The sequence below is a fragment of the Gracilinanus agilis genome, chromosome 3 (assembly GCF_016433145.1).
Source record: "Gracilinanus agilis isolate LMUSP501 chromosome 3, AgileGrace, whole genome shotgun sequence".
Classification (NCBI taxonomy): domain Eukaryota; kingdom Metazoa; phylum Chordata; class Mammalia; order Didelphimorphia; family Didelphidae; genus Gracilinanus; species Gracilinanus agilis.
Window position 1 is genome coordinate 83,204,186 of NC_058132.1, and position 20,896 is coordinate 83,225,081.

The following is a 20,896-nucleotide window of genomic DNA, read 5'->3' on the forward strand; positions in this document are numbered from 1 at the left end:
ATGGAAGACAAAGGTTTAAAAAAAAGAGACTAGGAGAAGGGTTTAGAAGGTGTCCTATATGTTGCTCTCATTGTCTTTGGGATACAGTCATCATTGCCACATCTTTCCATATTCTCTGTACCCAAGAAACCAAGCAGTTTATAGCACAGTCTGACACACACGACTTCCTTAGAAACATGTACCACATAAAAGACTATAGAGACTTATGGAGAGTCCTGGAGCCATACTATTCTGCTGCAGAAATTTTCCCTGGATCTTTCTTTTTCTTTTTCCTTATGGTGAAAATGATTTTTTTTTTTCTGAAAGAGTTCGGCTGATAACCTCAACTCAGAAGTTTTGTTTTTTCTTGCTTTATTTATTGCACTGGCAATACTAGCATGAGAGAGGGTGATGCAATCTAATGCTGGCCATGGCTGCTGCCCTCCCACCCTCGTGACTCAACTCTTCTAGTTTCCTTCATGTGGCGACAGAGGCTGCAAGCCCCTGACCTTCTTAGTTCCTGCCATACCTAATCTCTAATCACATTCCTCTCTTTTTTGTCAATGCCTCTTCCCTTTGGGTGTCTTGGTTTGGGTGTCTCTCTCACCTCTATGCTTTCCTTCTGGCTACCACATAGTCTAGACCAGTGATTCCCAAAGTGGGCACCACCACCCCCTGGTGGGTGCTGCAGTGATCCAGAGAGGGTTGTGATGGTCACAGGTGCATTTGGGGGCGGTGAATAACTGACAGGGGGGCAGTGATAGTATGTGACAGTAATATTTTTTCTGGAAAGGGGGCGGTAGGCCAAAAAAGTCTGGGAACCACTGGTCTAGATCAAATGTGTCCTTTTTTTTTTCAACCCTTGTACTTCCGTGTATTGTCTCATAGGTGGAAGAGTTGTAAGGGTGGGCAATGGGGGTCAAGTGACTTGCCCAGGGTCACACAGCTGGAAGTGGCTGAGGCCGGGTTTGAACCTAGGACCTCCTGTCTCTAGGCCTGACTCTCACTCCACTGAGCTACCCAGCTGCCCCTCAAATGTGTACTTTTAAGGGCTTGTAAAAAGAGAATATAAATTCAGAAAGGTAAGGTAATCAGAAATGCATATGAAAGGCTCTACCTATCTATGACTCAGTAGCTCCCACCTTATTTAGCTATAGTCCTTTTGCCAAATTGTTCTGCTTGGATTTTCCCAGATTTTGAGCTCAGAATCATGTATTTCCTTCAACATGGACTCAAATGAAAATACCTTTTCTTTCCATAGGATATTTCTAGTGATTTGACATGACTAGTGCTTAGCACTTAGCCTGTTATATGACAGGTGCTTCATAGATGTTTATTGATTGATTGAGGACTAAGCCAGGCAGTCTATGTTCTTATGAATACAGTGTCCTTTTCTCAGGAGTTTGAGTTTTGTGGTTTATTGGACACTAGATGTTAGCCAGTTATTTTGGACCAAATTCATTTGCCAGCTTAATAATCATTATTCTTAGCTAATCAGGAAGCCTTCTAGCCAGTGGAACATTTGGATGCGACAACACTCAGAACCTGCCTGTCTTTTTGACCCTCACTTTTTTTCAAAGGGAGAGACCTTGTTTGAAATCTTGTTAGTGTTTTCCATCATTGTGAGAAAGGATAAATCAGCCTAACACTTACTTGATCCTCAAAGATCAAAGAAAGAAGCTCTTTTCTTTACAGACTCCTATTCTTAAGACCTCCTTTCCCTGTTTTAGGGGAGATACAGGTCTTAGACATGTGGAATGATCAGACCACCCTCATAGGGTCAGGCTAAGCATAAAACAGAGGATTCCTGTTCCCTGCAGCCAATGTTTATATAATTCCCTGCCCCCCCCCCCCCCGCCTGGTCCTCTGCAGGTTCCCATGTGAACACAAAGGAAAACCATATGGTCTCTGCATTCAAGGATCTTACAGTCCATTTAGGAGACAAGATTTTCACACATGGAATAGTTTTTAAAACCATCATACCATTTTAGAACTGGGAGAGTCCTTAGAGACCATCTACTCCCACCTCCTCATTTTACTGAGGAGAAAGCTGAAGCCCAGAGAGACAGAGGAAGGAACTTAATCTGAAATTACACAATAAGTTGGTAACAGAGTTGGGACTCAAATCCTTTGTCTTCAAACTCCCAATCCAGGACTTTGCTCCAAATCCTCACTTCTGGCACTGTGGATACATGTTCAAAAAGTATTCTTTCCCTCTGAGGGAGTTCAGCTTTCTTTCTTGGAGATGAGCAGATTGTGGCTGAGAACTGGAATTGAGGAATGTTGCCATTTAGGGATTGAGAGGAGTTAGCCAGTCAACAATCACTTACTATGTACCAGGCACTCTGCTAAGCACTGAGCAAAAGGGGCAAAAATCATCCCTGTCCTCAAGGAGTTTCATTCTAAGGGGGAGACAACATATAAATAAGTAGGTTAGAAGCAACAGATATACAGAGCAGATGGAAGGTGATCAGAGAGGAGAAGGCATCTGAAGGACCAGTAAAAGCTTCCTGCAGAAAGTAGGACTTAAACAGACTCATAAAGCTAGGGAGGGGCAAGGAGATGACAGTGAATAGAGCACTGAGACTGGAGTTGGGAGGACCTGGGTTCAAATTTGGCCTCAGATACTTCCTAGCTGTGTGACCCTGGGCAAGTCATTTAATCCCATTTGCCTAGTCCTTGCTCTTCTGTCTTAAAGTTGTTACTAAGACAGAAAGTAAGGACTTTGAGAAAAAGAGAGTCAGGGAAACCAAGAAGGAAAAGAGAATCTAGTGAAAGCAACAGAAAAATCATGGTTAAAGAGGGGAGAAGAGGATCAGGAAAGACCAGTGTTAAGAAAGTACATTTATAAGTCAGATATAGCAGAGTGGTCAAGGAGGATAAGGACTAAGAAAGGTCATGGATTTTGGTGATTAGGAAGTCATTAGTGAATTCAGAGAAAGGGATAGTTATGGAAGCCAGATTCAGGAAGTTGAAGAGGGAATTGGTGTTGAAGATATGGAAGCAGGTTTGGGGAAGGGGGAAGTCAGAATAGTACTTTAAAAAGTATCATTATAAAGGGAAAAAAGAACTGGACAGTAGGAGCTGAGATAAGTGTTCTTTTTTCTGCCACCTTTCCAAGATAAGCAGAACATGTGAATGTGTGTAGACCAAGAGAAGGAGCCAATAAAGAGGGAGAGATTGGGGATGCAGGAGATAGGGAATGATGAATAGATTAAGGTCTTGTAGAAGGCAGCAGGGGATGGAACCACCACTGCAGGCAGAGGGTTAGCCTTAGCAAAGAGGAAAGTGGCTTTATCTCATCTTCTGAGACTAGAAGGGAAGAAGAAGAAAGGCAGAGGCAGAGAAATAAAAATAAAGATCAGGATGGACAGGAGAGCTTATCTCAATGGCCTTGCTCTTTTTAGTGAAAAAGACAAGGCCCTTTAACTGAAAAATGGATACATGTGAAGAATCAAGGGTTTGTGGCTGATAAGGCAATAGGGACAAAGAGCAGATATTAATTAAGCTTGATCTTCTGGAGATGGTGAAGATCACAGGCAAGGAAAGCTGCCTATAAGGCTGGGCTAACGGTGTCTTCTTCAAGAGAACTGATGATATTTCTGTCCTTTTCAGTCTTGGAGAAGATTCGGAGTGCAGTAGGCAGTGCCCAGCTTCTTATGTCACAGAAGGTGCAGCAGTTTTTCCGGCTGTGCCAGCAAAGCATGGTGAGTGTCCTCCTTCTCCTCTAGGGCCAGAATATGGTATTTCTATCAGAGGAGGCTTGTGCCTTGCCAGGGGAGGGGTGAGACCTCTAGCTGAGGAGTTGGAGTTTGGGGAGTGGCCCCACAGTGATATAAGAGCCTCTGGCGTGGAGTCTTTGATGGAGTTGGAGAAGCTTCTCTGACTGCCCTCAGAGTGGGCTGACCCAACTTGCCAATGAGTGGTTATGTTCCATTCTAATTTTTCCTTCTTTCTTGATGGGTGAGGACTGAGGAGGGCTTCTCCAACATTGCCTGATGCTTGGGCCTGAACCATCCCTCTTTCCTTTTACTCTTGCAGGACCCAGCCTCATTTCCTGTGCCCACTTCCCAGGACCTGGCTGGCTTCTGGGACCTCCTGCAACTTGCCATCGAGGATGTGAGCCTCAAATTTTTGGAGCTGCAGCAGCTTAAGGCCAACAGCTGGAAACCCCTGGAGCCTGAGGTGGGTGGTTTCAGACAATCTAAGCCCTTTGAGATTCCCTGAAGTACTAGGCCCTGGTTCTTCTCTCTCAGATGCCCTGGAGAGGCTATTTCCTCCCCTGCTGACCTTCTACTATCAGGGACTTCCTTGGGAGCCTTTCTTCTCTCTCATCTCCTGCAGCCTGAAAACAGCCTTACTTTTCCTGCCATATATACACGTACACATCCCAGGGAGCTTTTATAAAGAGGCTTCCCAGAGCTATATAGAACCTGGGAGGTTGGTGGGAAAAGGACTGGTCCAACTTTCCTACCAGTGCTGAAATCCTCTCTGCAGGCTCCTTGGCAGGGGTCATCTAGACACTTCAACTAGTTCCATTTCTCCTCTATTGCTCCCCAGAGCACTTAAGAGGTTTAAGGTCCCAGAATCATGAGGTCTAAGGCCAATTCTTATCACTGGTGTCTGAGTACTGGCATCCTGATCAGCTAAGGGCTAGCCTCTGCGTCTTTGCAGCCCCACACTGATATGCCCAGATGAATAAATCTCTGCAGAAGAATCCTTTCCCAGGAATAGAAGAGACAAAAATCATGCCTCCCCTGAACCAGTGTCCAGGACTTTTCCTGGGAGCAAAATGTACTTAGTCAAGATTTCTATAATAGTATAAGGACAGGGCATTCTAAGAAGGGGGCTCCTTCATGACAGCTTTTTAAAAAGTCTTGCTCTGAAGAAATTTCTCAGTTGAGTTCAGGAGCAGCTAGTCCAGGTAATCAGAATGGTACCTGGCAAAGGCAATTTGTTTACACACTTAACATGTATTCCTTAGGGCACATGGTGCTGTGGCTATTATACATAGCCCTGTTTATGTGTTTCATAACATAGTGCTGTTCAGAACCACTGACAGCTCCCAAGTGTTATTTCTGTGTTCAAATACTTCTGGTGATTTTTCTATCAACAACGCATTGTCTATGTGCCAGGCACTTGTTCTAGGGGCTAAAGACATAGAGGAAAAGGTCTCTACTTTCTTTCTTTTTTTAGACCCTTAACTTCTGTCTTAGAATCAATACTGTGTATTGTTTCCAAGGCAGAAGAGTGGTAAGGACTAGGCAATGGAGGTTGTGACTTGTCCAAGGTTACAAAGCTAGGAAGTATCTGAGGCTAGAGTTGAACCTAGAACCTTACATTACTAGGCCTGGCTCTCAATACACTGAGCTACCTAGTTGCTCCTTAAAAGGTCCCTACTTTCAAAGATTTTACCTTGCGCTAGCCTGTTCCTTTGTTAAATAGCATAGTAGATAGAGTGATGTGTCTGTTGTCAGGAAGTCCCAAGATTCAAGATATGTAGTAGTTGCATATTTCTCAGATATGTAGTAATTGCATATTTCTTGGACAAGTCATGTAATCTCTCTCAGGATCAATTTCTTCACCTATAAAATGATAATAATAATACCTAATTTGTAGTGTTGCTTTGAGGACAAACTAAGATCAACAATTTTTTTTCAGACCTTAAAATATAGAAATGCTAGCTATTATAACTTTCATTGTAAGGGGATTTCTTCTTATACTGAGTTGAGATCTGTCTATAACTTAGATGCATACATTTAGAGATGGAAGGGACCTTAGAGATCTAGTCATAATCTTCCTTCATTTTGGAAACTGAGTCACTTACTCAGTGTCATATGGGTGGTAAGTGGCAAAGATGGGATTTGACCTTGCTCTTATTTCTCAACTCTGGACCCAAGAATAACAAACATAATGACTTTTTTTTAAACCCTTACCTTCCGTCTTGAAGTCAATACTGTGTATTGGCTCCAAGGCAGAAGAGTGGTAAGGGTAGGCAATGGGGGTCACTTGACTTGCCCAGGGTCCCACAGCTGGGAAGTGTCTGAGGTCAGATTTGAACCTAGGACCTCCTGTCTCTAGGCCTGACTCTCAATCCACTGAGCTACCCAGCTGCCCCCACGTAATGACTTTTTAATCCTTTATCTCCAATACTATGTATTGATTCCAAGGGTTAGTCAATGGGGTTTAAGTGACTTACTCAGGGTTACACAGTTAGGAAATGTCTGAAGCCAGATTTGGATTCAAGACCTCTTGTCTCTATTCAGTTCTCAATCCACTGTGCCACATTGCTGCCCCCCACCCCAATCACTTCCTATGACAACCTGAGGACAGCGAGCATTTAATTAATTAATTCAATAACCATTTCATTGACTATATACCAAATACTGTGCTAGGTTCTGGAGAGATAGAAAAGCTAAATTAATGGCCATCTGCAATAGGAACAGCAGGTCATGGAGTCCAGTAGAAAGATTGTGCTTACCAGTTCCAAAGGATGTATTCTTCTGGGCTCATGCAGATGATAATGACAACCCTTTATGGCTTCAGGATATTTCCAAACACATTACCCTCTGAGGTGGTTAGTCTGTTAGTCCTAGCATCATACCATTTCACCTATATTTTATTTTATTTTTTATTTTTGGTTTATTATTTTTTAAATTTAGAATATTTTCCCATGATTACATGATTCATTTTCTTTCCCTCCCCCCCCCAGTTGACACACAATTCCACTACGTTTTACATGTATCCTTGATCAAGACCTATTTCCATATTATTGATAGTTGCACTAGGGTGACTGTTTAAGCGTCTACATCCCCAATAATATCCCCGTCAACCCATGTGTTCAAGCAATTGTTTTTCTTCTGTGTTTCTACTCCCACAATTCTTCCTCTGAATGTGGATAGCTTTCTTTTTCACAAGTCCCTCAGGATCATTGCATTGCTGCTAGTAGAGAAGTACATTATGTTCAATTGTGCCACAGTGTATCAGTCTCTGTGTACAATGTTCTCCTGGATCTGCTCCTTTCACTCTGCATCAATTCCTGGAGGTCTTTCCAGTTCACATGGAATTCCTCCAGTTTATTATTCCTTTGAGCACAATAGTATTCCATCACCAACAGATACCACAATTTGTTCAACCATTCCCCAATTGAAGGTCATCCCCTCATTTTCCAATATTTTGCCACCACAAAGAGTGCAGCTATAAATATTTTTGTACAAGTCTTTTCCCCTATGATCTCTTTGGGGTAGAAACCCAGCAGTGGTATGGCTGGATCAAAGGGCAGACAGTCTTTTATAGCCCTTTGAGCATAGTTCCAAATTGCCATCCAGAATGGTTGGCCACCTGCATTTTAGAGATGAAGAACACAAGATTCAGAGAGATGATTTGTACAGAGTCATAGTGCTAAGAGTCGAATCTAGGACCTAAAATCAGTTCTTTTGGCTCCAAGACTGGTGCTTTTTGTTTAGAACACAGTGAGCTATACCTTTGGATCCCATTACTATTTTTGACCTTAATGCATGCCATCTGGATCCAGTTTAGCTTGAGACCTTTTCTTATTTTGCTTCCTTCTGTTATCAGAAACTTCTTCCCATGTCTCTTCAGGACAGATTGATCCCTGGTAGCCATGGGTATAGGTATTATTTGGAAGCTCTCCTGATCCTCATATGAAGGGTAGTTGAGTTTTCTGTCCTGCAGGTGCTGACTTGGGTCTACCCAGAGGTATAGGACAAGATAATAAGGACATGGACTAGGCCTTTCTGGTAACTTCTCCCTGCCCTATCCTCACTTCTCTAGTCATCTTATCTTTAAATTAAATAGTCCCTTCCTTTTGGACATTGCTTCTGGTAATGGAGCTCCTTTGACTCCCACACCATTCAGTAGAACCTTAGATCTGAACCTTAGATCTAACAGGAGCTTGAGATCTTTTTCACATGAACTGTTATCCAGTTAAATCAGCCTCACTCTCTTCTGGCACAGTTATTTCTTTCAAAGCCAAGTATAGGAGTTACATGTATCCTTATTAAATCCCAATTCCTTCTATGTCCTGTTTTGATGGGTGAGGTGACCCCAGACTGTGGAAGATTCTGATAGGTCCTACCAAGGTGGAAAGACTCAGGTCCAGGTTCAGGGAGGACCAATCCAGAAGACTGTCTATTAAGCATGCAATGAAAAAGATCTGTGCTTATGGGTGGAGGAGGGGGAAGCACCCATGTTTGATAAATGATGAGTCTTTGAACTATTGAAGTCACAAATGTACTTTTATTAAATTTGGTTCATGATTTCAGCCTAATGAGGTTCCCTCCCCCACCCATTCCCCACTCCTGATCCTGTCATCCTAATTTTGATCAGTGTGGCATCTCTATATGGTACAGTTTGAAAACTATTAGATTTGAAGCCAAGAAGGCCTGAATTTGAATACTTGGCTCTGCTGCTTGCCACTTGTGTGACCTTGTACAAGTCACTTAACATCTCTGGGTCTTAGTTTCTTCTTCTGTAAGATGAGGAGTTTGGACTAGACAACCTCTAACTGTCATCTAGTCCAACCTCCAAGATTCCTTCCAGCTTAGAATCTATGCGCTCCCATGCCTTTATTCAAGTCATGGATAAGAATGGCTCAGAGGTGGGTCCAGAACAGAGCCCTGCTTTACTTACAATGTTAAGATAGAGGAAACATACAGAGTTACAGAGATAAGAGGCCAGGATAGCCAAGGAGAGGACAGCCCTAGTGTCCCATTATTTTTAGACTGATTTGTAGAACTGTGTTTGTCTAAAAACTAACTCCAGTGGAGTCATTGTAGGATGTAAAGGGGACAGCTCCTGGAAGCTCTTTAGGGCTGGACATCCACCTGCTCTTGTCTCTCAAGTGGGATAGTGTGATGGGAGAGGATGCTGGATTTGGAGTCAGGAGACCTGGAGTACAATTCCGATTCTGGTCTTTCCCAGCTGTGTGACTGTGGCTGAATTCCTGAGTCAGTTTTCTTCATCTGTACAATGGAGATAATCTGCATACCTTTGGCCTCACAGAGAGGTGGTGAGGAGAGAGCTCCATGCATCTTAAAGTGGTAGGGAGATGTGAATGATTGTCACCACCTGCCCAATGGTCTTGGTCGCAAAAGGCAATCATATCCTGGTGTTCATTGGATACCCTTTTTCTTGACTCTATGGCCAACCTTTAGTTCTTAGTTGTGAAAGATCTGGCTATTAGTCCTTCTTTGACATTGCTCTTCCTTGTCTTGGTCTCCAGCCCTCAACTAAGTAAATTCCTATTAGTCCCTAGGATTCTTGAGTGAAGGCCTGTCTCCTGATGGTTGCCCCAGATTTTTCTTTGAGCCTAAAAGTTGATGGAGAAATAAAGTCAAAGATCTGTTGCCAAGTTAATGAGAATTTTTTAAATCCTTTCCTTCTGTTTTAATATCAGTTCTAGACAGATGAGTGGCAAGGGTTAGACAATTGAGGTTAAGCAACTTGCCCAGGGTCACACAGGTAGGAAGTGTCTGAGGCCAGATTTGAACCTAGGTCCTCCTGACTCCAGATCTGACTCTCTGTCCACTGTGCTACCTAACTGCCCCATAACAGACATTTCTTAAGACCTACTTTGTCCTAACTCTCGGAGTACAAAGAAAGGCAAAAATATGGTGCTTGCCTTCATGGAACTCACATTCTAATGGGGGAGACAACATTCAATTGGCCAAATATATGAGATATATGTAGTGTAAATAAATGGAAGGTAATGGTAGAGGGAAGGTACTGGGGTGGGAGTAGGGAAGGAGGGATGAAAGGATCAGACTTATTTTGTGTAGCTCCAAAGGGGAGCTAGTAGAAGTTATAGGTAGGTAAGTTCCCATTTACTAAAAATTGGAAATAGGATGATTCTAATAATAGGGATACATGTAAACTCCTGCACAATTGGAAGGTTGTAGAGATACCCTTCACGTCTTAGGGTCTAAGGTTTCCACTAATAGCCACTCATTCTGGAGTGTCTCAAGGTCATTTCTTTAGAATCGTCTTCACTCTGGGTCACACTTGAGACATGGGAGAAGGGATTCCTTTGGTAGCAAAATGAGGATAGGTGGTTCCTGCCACTATCTGAGGCTTGCCTCATTCATGGGATTATTAAGGTTTTGAGAGGACCTTGATCAATATGTCTATTATTGCTCTTATTTTATTACATCTGTTATATTTTTCTGTGCTGGGTTATGCCTTTCATGCTACCTTCCTCTGTCTGCTATGGCCATACTCCTTGAATTCTACCATTCCTACCTCTCATATCTGTGCCCTGCAAACACACCATTTCCTATATCTCAGGTCCTCTCCCTCTGATGTGTACTCCTTAGCTCTTTCTATTCTCCCATCCCTGACTCATAGGTTTCCTTGCTTTCATCTTATCTCTGTCACCCAGGTGTTTATGTGGTCTCTTCTCCAACCTTGTCCCTTGGATTTTTGCTGTCCTTGCCCCTCAGATCTGTCCCATCCCTACCTTTCCCATATTGCTGGCTTCTTTTCTCTTCCCATTAGGTTTCCCTGTGGTCTACCCTCTTCTCTGTCCCTCTGATCTTCCACTTCTCCCTCTTTTCTATTCATTTATCCTTTTTTTTTTAACCCTTACCTTCCATCTTAGAATCAATACTGGTTATTGGTTCTAAGGCAGAAGAGTAGTGAGGGCTAGGCAATGGGGGTTAAGTGACTTGCCCAGGGTCACATAGCTGGGAAGTGTCTGAAGTCAGATTTGAACCGAGAATCTCCCATCACTGAGTCTGACTCAATCCACTGAGCCACCCAGCTGCCCCTCATTTCTCCTTGTTCTTCCAACATCCCCGCCCCACCTCCTGCTTTTCATGTATATGCTTTCTTTCTCCATCCCGACTTCTAGTTTCTACCGTCTTTGATTCTTGGTTCTATGCTATCCCTATATCTCAACTCTCCTTAATCTTTCACTGTCTCTGTCCCTTGGTGGGACTTTTTACTCTTTTTCCTATTCAATTCTTGCTCTCACATTTTCCTATTCATTTTCTCCCTTCCTTGCTCCTTGGGCCTTTAAGCTCTTTCTTCCTCCTTGCCCCTTGGGTCTTCTTTGCTTTCTTTCCATTCCTGCCTCTTGGGTATTGCTCTCCTCCGCTTTGGGTCTTCCCAGACTTTGCCATCCCCCTCACATCTCCACCACCTTTCAGATCTTTTCTCTCAAGAATCTCTAATTCCAATCCTTGCCTCTCAAGACATGTTTTCTTTCCCCACACAGGAGGAGAAGAAGGTCCCTCCCCCGATACCAAAGAAGCCCTCTCGGGGGCGGGGGGTCCCAGTGAAGGATCGCTCCCTGGACTCTGTGGACCGGCAGCGGCAGGAAGCTCGGAAGAGGCTCCTAGCAGCCAAGCGGGCAGCCTCTTTCCGCCACAGCTCAGCCACAGAAAGTGCGGACAGCATAGAGATCTATATCCCCGAGGCCCAGACCAGACTGTGACCTGCCAGACCCTGCCCAAGGCCCTGCCCGCCTGCCACCTGCGGCCCCTCGTTTTCTATCTGTACTGTACATACACAGCGTAGAGGTCACTGTGATATCGGGGCCCCCCCAGGGCAGAGTGGGCCCAGCCCTCTGTGTCCCCCCAGGAAGCCCCAAGGCCCCTTGCCTTCCCAGACCCTGGCCTGGTCTGGCCCCATCACAGTTTCTGGGTTTGGTTTTTTTACCTTCTGGGTCCCAAACTAAGACTCCTTGGGGGGAGGAGGGGAGTCGCCCTCCCCCCACACCTCCTCACCTAGAACTATTCCCCTGCCCTTGCTTCCTTTCCCCTTTGGGCCAGGGTCCCCTCCTCTGCTTTCTCCTCCACTGGCTGCCTCAGGCACTATCTCTGCCATCCTGTCCCCTTCCCTGCTGGGCCGGGCCGGGCCAGGCCCCCCTGCCCTTCAGGCTCCGTGTCCCCCCCTCCCCGCGGGGCTGGGCTTCGTGGGGACCGAGCTTTGTGGCTTTTAACACCCCCTTTTTATGAAGATTTCTGAACCTCCCCCCAGCAGAGGGGAATCCCCAAACCCAGCCATCCACCCTAATGGGCCGGGGATAGCAATCCCCCCCCTCCCTTGCCAAGGCCTGCTGGGGACCACAGTGGCTGGACCAACCCAGGAGATGCCATGTCCCATTCTCCACCTGCTGCAGGGAGGGGAGGGTGCTGGGAGAGGTGGGAGGCTTCCCCTCCCCCTCAACTCCCATTCCCTGGACCCACCTTGACTATACCAGGAGGAATAAAGCGGCGGTGGAAGCATCGCCCAGCACAGGAGCCATGCTCTTATGCTCTGTCTTTCAGCAGGGACACTTCCTTGCTCTCCCTCCCTCACTGAGAAGCCTATATCCATTTTCCAGGGCCCTGGGGTATCTGAGCAGAGGGCATCTGCTGTGTGTGTGTGTGTGTGTGTGTGTGTGTATGAATTGTGTTTGTAGGGGGTGTAGCAAGGGCTGGAGCAACAGATGTTTTCCCTGATGGGAATCCACCTATGTCCTTTCTTCCTTTCCCTCCATCCTCTCCAAACTAGTGATCTCTGGACAGGGCTATCCCTGCTTCAGGCTAAAGTATGGATCTCCTACTCATTCTAAGCCCCTGGATGGTTTCTGAGACACCTAGTCAATTAGTCCCTTTACCAAAAATTACCGGTTCCCCTCCAAGGCCTACAGCTTGCACACTTCCACAAGGACACTGCCTTTTCCTGTCATAGTGAGCCCAGCATGGCATAGGTAGGAAAGGGCTCACATCCTCAGCCAGTCTGACATTCAAAACACTCCCCCCTCTCTCTTCCTTAGTCTCTGATCTTGCTAACTTGCTGCTGCCATCCAATTCTCTCTCTCAGGGAGAATGAAACCCCTTATTTATCAGTTCAGACAAAGCCAGGGACAGCTTGTGCAGTGGGAAAAGGTCTAGGCCAGAAGTCCAGGAGACCTAGGTTTGTGTCTTGGCTAATATTCCCTTGCTGTGTGACTTTGGTAAGTCCTTTATCCACTATGAGCCCAATTTTCCACATCTGTACAATGAGAATATTGGACTGGATGGTCTCTTAATTCCCTTCCATCTCCAACATTCATAGATTCTTTGTTAAGAACCAAACCAAACAAGGGCAGGAAGGAGTTTAAAGAGAACAAGATTTCATTTTAAATACATTTCTCCTGTTCCCTAAACCTTTTCTGAGGTCTCCTGAATGCACAGCTGCCTTTGGGGGATGGGGCTAGAAAGAGATGGAAAAGACTCAGGCCTCTGCCCTTGAGTCCTCTGCCCTTGGGAAACTCGTGATGCATCAAACTCTATGGAGCTTAGCTAATAAGAAGACAGCAGGGAGACCCAAGGGGAAAGCTAGGAGGCAGAGACAAGAATGGGGAAAAACAGGGACTGTGCACACACACACACCGGCATGTGCTTGGGTTCAGGTGGGGAGTCCTGAGGAAAGGGATAGTAGAATAGGGAGAGAAACCAAAGACACCTTAGGAAGTCAGGTTGGTGCATCTGATCAGCAGCTACCCTGGTTAGACCCCAGCTGTCAGGGGAGAGAAAGGGGGTGCAGATTAGCATTGCCAGTCACAGGCTATCAGAATCCCGAGGGCTGGGTTGTCCAGGTGACAAACAGCTTAGATGCCAGTTCTTATTCTGGGCTCTCCACAAGGTCGGAAGTTCCTGAGGCACACCTGGCCATTTAGGTTTTTTATGCTTGGATCTACATTCTTCCGCCAAAGCAGGTGGTTCTGGGTTTGGTGCTTTTCCTGTGGGGCAGAGGATCGCAGAAAAAACAGCCCCCTCCAAACCTTGTCTCCGGCAGGCTTGACCAGGCAGCAGGCGGTTGGCTCTGATGACCTTTGGTAACCAAGATTCAGTTACTTGGCAGTTGGAGGGACTCCGTGCCTTGCTAGAAAGTAGACAGGCACCGAGCATTTATTAAACGTCTACTAGGTAGGCGCCAGGGATTCCACTCTCCCAGGGGAATCCCGCTCCAGCCCAGGGCTCTCAGGCTCAGGGTGCCCTGCTGCCAGGAGGGATGTACCACGTGCCCACCCATTCATAAATCCCTGGGGCTCCGAAAGCCCGTTCCCCCGCAACGCCACACCACAAGGTGGCGCTGTCGCTCACCCTCAGAGCGGTGCCGGCGCAGGCGCAGGCGCCCCGCTCTCTCCCCGCAGCTTCCCGGAACCCGACCTATCCGGACTCGGCGGGTGGGTCCGGCCCCGCGGGCCGCTGGGAGCCAGGTTAGGGGGGAAACTTGCGCAAGGTCTGGTGGCGGTTGGAGGGGGTGCACAGCGGGACCCAGAGCGGGGCCTGGAGTTACAGGTGAGCGTGGGGGCTTCCAGGGACGCGGGGAGTGTGTGTTTAGGGGGAATGAAGTAACCTTGGCTCTAGCGGCAGCCGCACTGCCTCCTCCGGACCCCCTTCCCCCAACGCCTCATGACCTTTGCCTGGCTCGGTTACCATAGCAACCATGGAAGGTGGTGGTGCTGGGGAATGAGGGAGCTCCGGTTCCAGGCGCCCCGGCGCTGCTCCTCCCTCTCCCACCACCCCGTGACCTTTGCCCTTTCACCCGGGCCGTCCCAGTTACCGTGGCAACCGTTGGGGGCGGGACAAATGCCGGATTATCTCGCGCTTCTCGATTTATCTCGGTGTGGCTCGTGCGAGTCCCCAAGCGGGGGAAGTAGGAGCGTGATCGGGCCGGATAAGCCACGCCTTCTAGGGGGCTCACCTGGGGAAGACCAGGCTCGGGGCTAGTTTGGGCACAGGGACCGCCCTTGTCGCTGCCTAGTGGGAACATAGCGGGTCCTCAGCGCAGGCCCCCCCACCCCACAGGAGTTACACCCTAGGCATTTAATAAATGCTTGTTGACCGAGATTAGAGCCTGGAGCAGTGGGAGGTGCGTGGCCGGGAGTGGGGGATTGGGAAGGGACAAGATTTGGCAAAGGGACACATTGTACCCGGAATTCTGGGGGATCGTCCTTAACGATCTTGGGGGGGGCGAGAAAATTCCCTCTAAGTGGAATGGGAGATATCGTGAGGTAGTGAGCTCCCCATCGCTGGAACTATGCAATTGGAATTTGGACTAACCTTTGCTGGGGATCTTATAGAAGAGATTCCTGCTCAGGATAGGGATTGGACAAAAGGACTAATGAGGACACTTCTAAATCAGATTTTAAGTGTCTTTGATTTTAGAGGAGGGCACCGGGTCTTTCGGATCCTGCAACCTTTCTGCTAGTGATGCTTCTCTGAGACCCTGCTTAATGAAGGGAGGAGGGGCGGGGCTCAGCTGTGCAAACTGTATTGGTGTCCTTGGGTTAGGGCAAACTGGATTAGGGGCAGGCTGTGTTCATAAACATGGGGTGGGTTGGTGGGGACAACAGAGCTTCCTGGGGTCCACATTTCCTATTCAACTGTGCCTTCTTTCACATTTCTTTAGGACGCTGGGGAAATCTGACCCTTTTGAGCATGGGGTGCCCAGTGCCTGGCATGCAGTGGTCTCCATATAAATACTTCTTTCCTTCCCTTTCCTCCCCTCCCTTTCCTTCCCTTTCCCATAAAATGATTGTAGGAAGCCAGAAGGAAAGTACTGCCTGTGTGGAAAAGACCTTTGTTGGATCCAGATCTGAAAGGGTTTAGTATCCCCTCCAGATTTTGAGATTTCATTTGTCCTCCTTCCTTCATTTGTAGAAATGTTGAATAAGATGGTGCCTGGGAAACCCTGCCATCTATAATTCTTCATCTAGAAAAAGACCTGTTAATCCTTGACCCATAACAAAATATGGTACCCCAGTTCCATGGTTATTCTTGTGCTCTGACATGTAGTGGCTAGAGTAAGGGGGTGGAGAGGGAGGGTGTTAGAATCTGGCACCAAGTTAACTGAATTCAGCAAGCATTGTTTAAACACCTTTTACTATATACTGTGAATACAAAGGAAAAAATGAAAATATTTCCATAGGCATTGTGCAGCAGAGGTCAAGTTAAGTAGCCAGTCAGTCAGCAGTCATCTTTTAAGCACTTACTCTGTGCCAGGTACTGCCTAAGTACCAGGGATACAGAGGCAAAAACAGGGGAAGGACCGAGATTTGGTCTCAAGGATTTGGTGTCTTGACCCAGGGGTAGAGACCACAGAAATATGGAAACTAATTGAAGAGAAAATCTTGAAGCCAAATATAGGAATCCCTTTGATGGTTTCTGAGAGTCCATGAAGCTGACCTCTACATTTTGTCCTTTAGGGCAGGATCCTTTACAGAAGCCAATGGGGATACATTACAGGAAAGTCTCCCAGGGTTGTGAGAAGAAGCAGAGAAGTGGTGGGTGAGCTTTGTGGGGTTGGGAGAAAGGAACCTTAAACCCTGCTGCTAATGTGCCCTAGAAAGGAGATCTTGGAGTCATCATTGATTTTTCTTCTGATTATAGCCAAAGGGGTTCAGGAAGACTAGCAAAATGCTGTGGATTCCCAGGAAAGAGCTTGGAAACAAAATAACATTATTTTGTCTTAATATTGGGCATGGTTTTGTTTGCTGCACCTGAATAAAGATATAACATGGTTGGCAAAAGATGTAGGAAAAGCAGCTAAAATGATTATGGAAGTTGAGGAGCATCTGTAGAGGATAAATTAAAAGCTTTGAAAAGAGGAAGATGGAGAAGGGGATGTGATTGAAGGCTCTTCAATCATGAAGAAAATGAATGGGATAAAATGAGATTTGTTCACCAAATTCTGAAAAGTAGAACTAGGGTGCATTAGGTTAAGCAGATGGTAGAGCAGAAGAAAAGTATCTTCTAAACATGAGATAAACATAGGGGTGTTATTATTATATAAGGTATAATAATGTAATAATGTATTATTATTAGCAAGCAATATAGATAAAAATGTTTAGGAAGGATTTAGGTAAATGTATGGTGGCTCTATGATGAATTTTGGGGTTGGTTGGAAACTGCCTTTTACTTTTTGAGGTAATTGACATGGTAGACAAATCATCTCATGACCTTCTCAGAAAACAAACAGTGGACTGGATGGACTAATGGTATCACCTATTTTGGTGTAGAGGCTGTCTGTCTCTTTTTAGGAAAGCCTGAGATCTCCCTCCCTTTTTTTTCTCTTTCTTCTAGCACTGATTGGGACGGTGGGCCTTAAATCCCTTGGTGGCCAACAAGCATTCAGTGTAGGATGAGTTAATTTAGGTGTGTGAGAGTGATTGCTTAAGTGAGGTCTAGAATATGATATGGGTTGGAGATTGACTAGTGATGTTATTGCATACAACTGAGTATACTTTTGTTCTGCTTTTTAAAAATTATAGCAAAAATTAATTTATTCACAGTGGTTAAGTGATAGGTTAGGGTCCTGACCAAGTGTACCTTCTGGTTAATGGAAAGTGATCATATATTCTAGGGCTATCTTATATATTAGTAGCTACTCTTTGTTTTCCTATAGTTTTGAACTTCTCAAGGGAGGGAGTAGTGAGAGTGATGTATTGACGAAGTTCCTTGGAAAAAAAAAGGAAAATGGGATTGGTAAAATGCCTGACTAAAAGCAGTCGAGTGGCTCCAACCCTGCTCCACTTAGGCCTAATTGAACAGTATTGTGAAGGTAGGAATTGGGATCAGATTGAATTGTTACTGACCATATATATCGATATGCCTTGGAAATTGAATTTTTGGAATAAACCTTAGTTGTTTACATTGTAAAAGGTTAACCCATTTTCTGCTGATTTGAATTTTCTGATAGATGGTAATTTATGTCATCAACAAGTATTTGTTGAACATTTGGAAAATGTGAAGATATAGGACAGCTAAATTAGAGGGTAATGTTTTTTTTTTCTCAAATAATTCTTTTAGTGAGCCCTTCTAGTGAATTAGGAGCCCTGTTATTAGTAGTTATCACATCTGACATGTAGTCTTTTAAGGTTTTACAAAGTACTTTACATCCATTATTTCATCCTCAGCAGATGACAGTTTGTCCCTAACATTGTCTCATACCATCTTGCAGATGCCATGTGGCCTGTGTTTTGGACAGCGATTCGTGTCTATGCCCCCTATGTCACATTCCCTGTGGCCTTTGTGGTGGGGGCTGTGGGCTACCACCTGGAGTGGTTCATCAGGGGGAAGTCGCCCCAGCCTGTGGAGGAAGAGAAGAGCATCTTAGAGCGTCGAGAAGACCGAAAGTTGGAAGAGCTATTAGGCAAGGACCTCACTCAGGTGGTGAGCCTTAAGGACAAGCTTGAATTTGCTCCCAAAGCTGTATTGAACAGAAACCGTCCTGAGAAGAGTTAATGGAGGGCCCTGGCCCCATAGTTCCTTCCAAGGACCTGTCTAAGTGGCAATCCATGGCCACTATCTTTTTCCTACCCTTCCTAGAACCTCCATCTGATTTGCTTTGCTCCTTGTTCTGACCCTTTCGCCTCATCTTGTCCACCCCTGTTTCCACTCTTCCTCCCCTTGATTGCCAGGTTGTTTCCATCAATCTCCATGGGCACTTTGCTGCTACCACCCTATGATTATGCTGCTGTCCAGCCTGTGGAGAGACTATCAAAGAGAACTCAGGTTCCCAGGAGGATCCCTTTATCTCATGGTGGCTACAACTGCTTAGGCCTTTCAAGCTTGGGACTGTGCTAGTGGGGTGAGCCAGCTTACTCATCATGCCTCCAGTAAGAGGCTAGAGTTGGCCCTGGGACTGTTTGATGACCAGTGAAACATCAGCTCTTGGTCTCTGGGGGAAGTCTGGAGTTTGGCTTCATGTAAGCACAGCCAGAATTTGGGATCAGCCTTTGTCTCCTCCCAGAGGCTGTTTAGGCCAGTGAGATGTTGCTGCCATTCCTGGGCCGCAATGCTTTGGAGTGAATTCTAAAATGAGCCTTGTCTCTTCTCCCATCCCATTCCCTGTTCTTATTTTTCCTGGAAGCCCTCCCTATGTGCCCTGGAAGGGGATTGGATTTCCATGGGAAGGACTGCTGCTGGTTCTTAAAAGGAGACTGTTCCTGCTGGGGGGAGGGGGAGCATCCATCTGCTGAATTTGCTTGAAAATGCCCCCTTTGCTGTAGAGTACAAATTCAATTAAACTGGAGCCTGAGAACCACGCTGCCTCCATTCTGCTTGCTGGTGTGGTGGTGGGGTATGCACAGGGGAGAAGACAGCCAGGACTGAGAAGGGTCTGGAGCCTGAGCTGTGGCTTGGGTTTCCCCAGGGATCTCCTAGCAGGTCTCTAGGGCAGCCTTTCCCACACTGCTCTGATGATAGAGCTCTAGTCACCACTAAAAAGGGTCAGAGACATGACATTTGGGGCCATACAAGGCATTGTTTCTCACTGAAAAATGGCTGTACTTGATAGCGGACTTGATAAAACAAACTGCTCTGTGTAATGCTCACCATTCCAGAGACTGAATGAGTTATTTGGGTGGAGGGACCACTCAACAAGGGCTGCCCCTTCCTACATCTGGCAAAGGAAGGGAGGTGCGGGTGCAAATCGGGAAGGCAACCGTGCTTGTCAGGGTGCTTAGCGGAGTTTTGTCTGGTCCCAGAGATGTGGGCTTTGGCAGGGAAAATGCTGCTGCTGCCACCTGGGTGAAAGTTGGAGCTAGCTGGTGAGCGGGCACCCGCTCTGCGCCAGGCCCCGGAGGTGTGGCGGTCTGGAAAGAGGCAGAGCCTCCGTCTGCTCCCGGAGCTGCCTCGGGAGGGGGCCAGCAGTTCCGATCCAACGGGGTGCATGTGGCCCGCGTGGCTGAAGTCCTCCGATCACCGTCCTAGGCGTTCTGGTCCCGGAGAGCTTTCCGCCTCATTAGCTGCTCTGGCCTCGGGCTCCTCGGGGAGAGGGCTGGGAGCTGAGGAAGCTTCTTTGGGCCCCCCCAGGGCCGGGGGCTCGTCTCGGGGCCAGGAAGAGCTTCTCTTTGGTACCCGGCACCCACTCCCTCACGCCTGGCTGTTCGTGCGGTGGGTCGGTGCTGCCCCCTGGTGGTGGTCGGGAGCACTAGAAGGCTTACCGTTCATTTGTTTAGATCCAGCTCCAGTGCCCCTTGGAGGGAAACTGAGACCCAGAGGTGATGGGACATGACCAACTTCACGCACAGAACATTATTAGCTGGGCTCAGATTTGAAACCAAGTTCTGTGACTCAAAATCCAGTTTTCTTTTAACGGCTCCACAATGACTCACCAGGCAGCAGATCTGGACATTGAGCAAAATCTGACATTCTATATGGTCTGTTCAGTTTAAATGCTGGACCATGATTTAGTTAATATAGAGAACTCTCTTTTTTAAAAACCCTAAGCATTGATTCTAAGGCAGAAGAGTGGTAAGAGGTAGGCATAAGTGACTTACCCAGGGTCATACAGGTAGGAAGTGTCTGAGGCCAGATTTGACTCCAGGACTTCTACTTGGGACTCTACCCACTGGGCCATCTAGCAGTCCTGATAGAGGGAACTCTTATTAAACAATGCAGGTTCTCACTTTTGCAATTTGTGACTAGAAAAGGGATATTTAAAGTGTTGGCTGCATGTGACTCATTATGCTCCCAAGTGCCTGCCAAATGAAATGAAGATGTAGATGGGAAATATTTAATTAAACAAAAACAATAAAACATAGATAATGTCATTATGTGGTCCTCTCAGTCAGTACCTGGCTGGAGGAGATGCAGGGATCCTTCTGAAGGGTTTAGTGGCCCCTGATTCTCTGAGTTTGACCCCACTGGCCTAGAGCACTGAGGGGTTAAGTGACGTGGCTTCAGGTCACACAGCCAATCCTATTGGAGGTGGGACTAGAGTTTCCTGGTTCTGAGTTTCATTCTATGTCCATTAAATCACATTAGTTCTTAAAGGAGGCCATGATTTCCAAATCTCTATTAGGCATGTTTTGGATTAGTTGAGATGCTTTCCTTGCCTGTGAGTCTACATCTGGGCAGACTCTTCCCCCTTGAGTATGAGCTCAGGGACGGCCTACTTCATTTGAATACCCAGCTTA

The 20,896-nt window shown here is 46.4% G+C and overlaps 2 protein-coding genes across 2 annotated transcripts in view; both read left to right on the forward strand.

Moving 5' to 3' along the window:
- DLGAP3 (DLG associated protein 3) overlaps window positions 1-11,434 on the forward strand; it is a 46,475-nt gene extending 35,041 nt beyond the window's left edge. The window contains exons 8-10 of the mRNA XM_044671513.1: window positions 3,595-3,686; window positions 4,021-4,164; window positions 11,216-11,434. Coding sequence (XP_044527448.1) covers window positions 3,595-3,686; window positions 4,021-4,164; window positions 11,216-11,434 — 455 coding nt within the window. The remainder of the gene's footprint in view (window positions 1-3,594; window positions 3,687-4,020; window positions 4,165-11,215) is intronic.
- A 2,701-nt stretch (window positions 11,435-14,135) lies between these two features.
- Window positions 14,136-19,014, forward strand: SMIM12 (small integral membrane protein 12). Its single transcript, XM_044671514.1, has 2 exons — window positions 14,136-14,270; window positions 17,935-19,014. The coding sequence occupies exon 2, from the start codon at window positions 17,940-17,942 to the stop codon at window positions 18,216-18,218; it is 279 nt and encodes a 92-aa protein (XP_044527449.1). The 5' UTR covers window positions 14,136-14,270; window positions 17,935-17,939; the 3' UTR covers window positions 18,219-19,014.
- The last annotated feature ends 1,882 nt before the right edge of the window (window positions 19,015-20,896 follow it).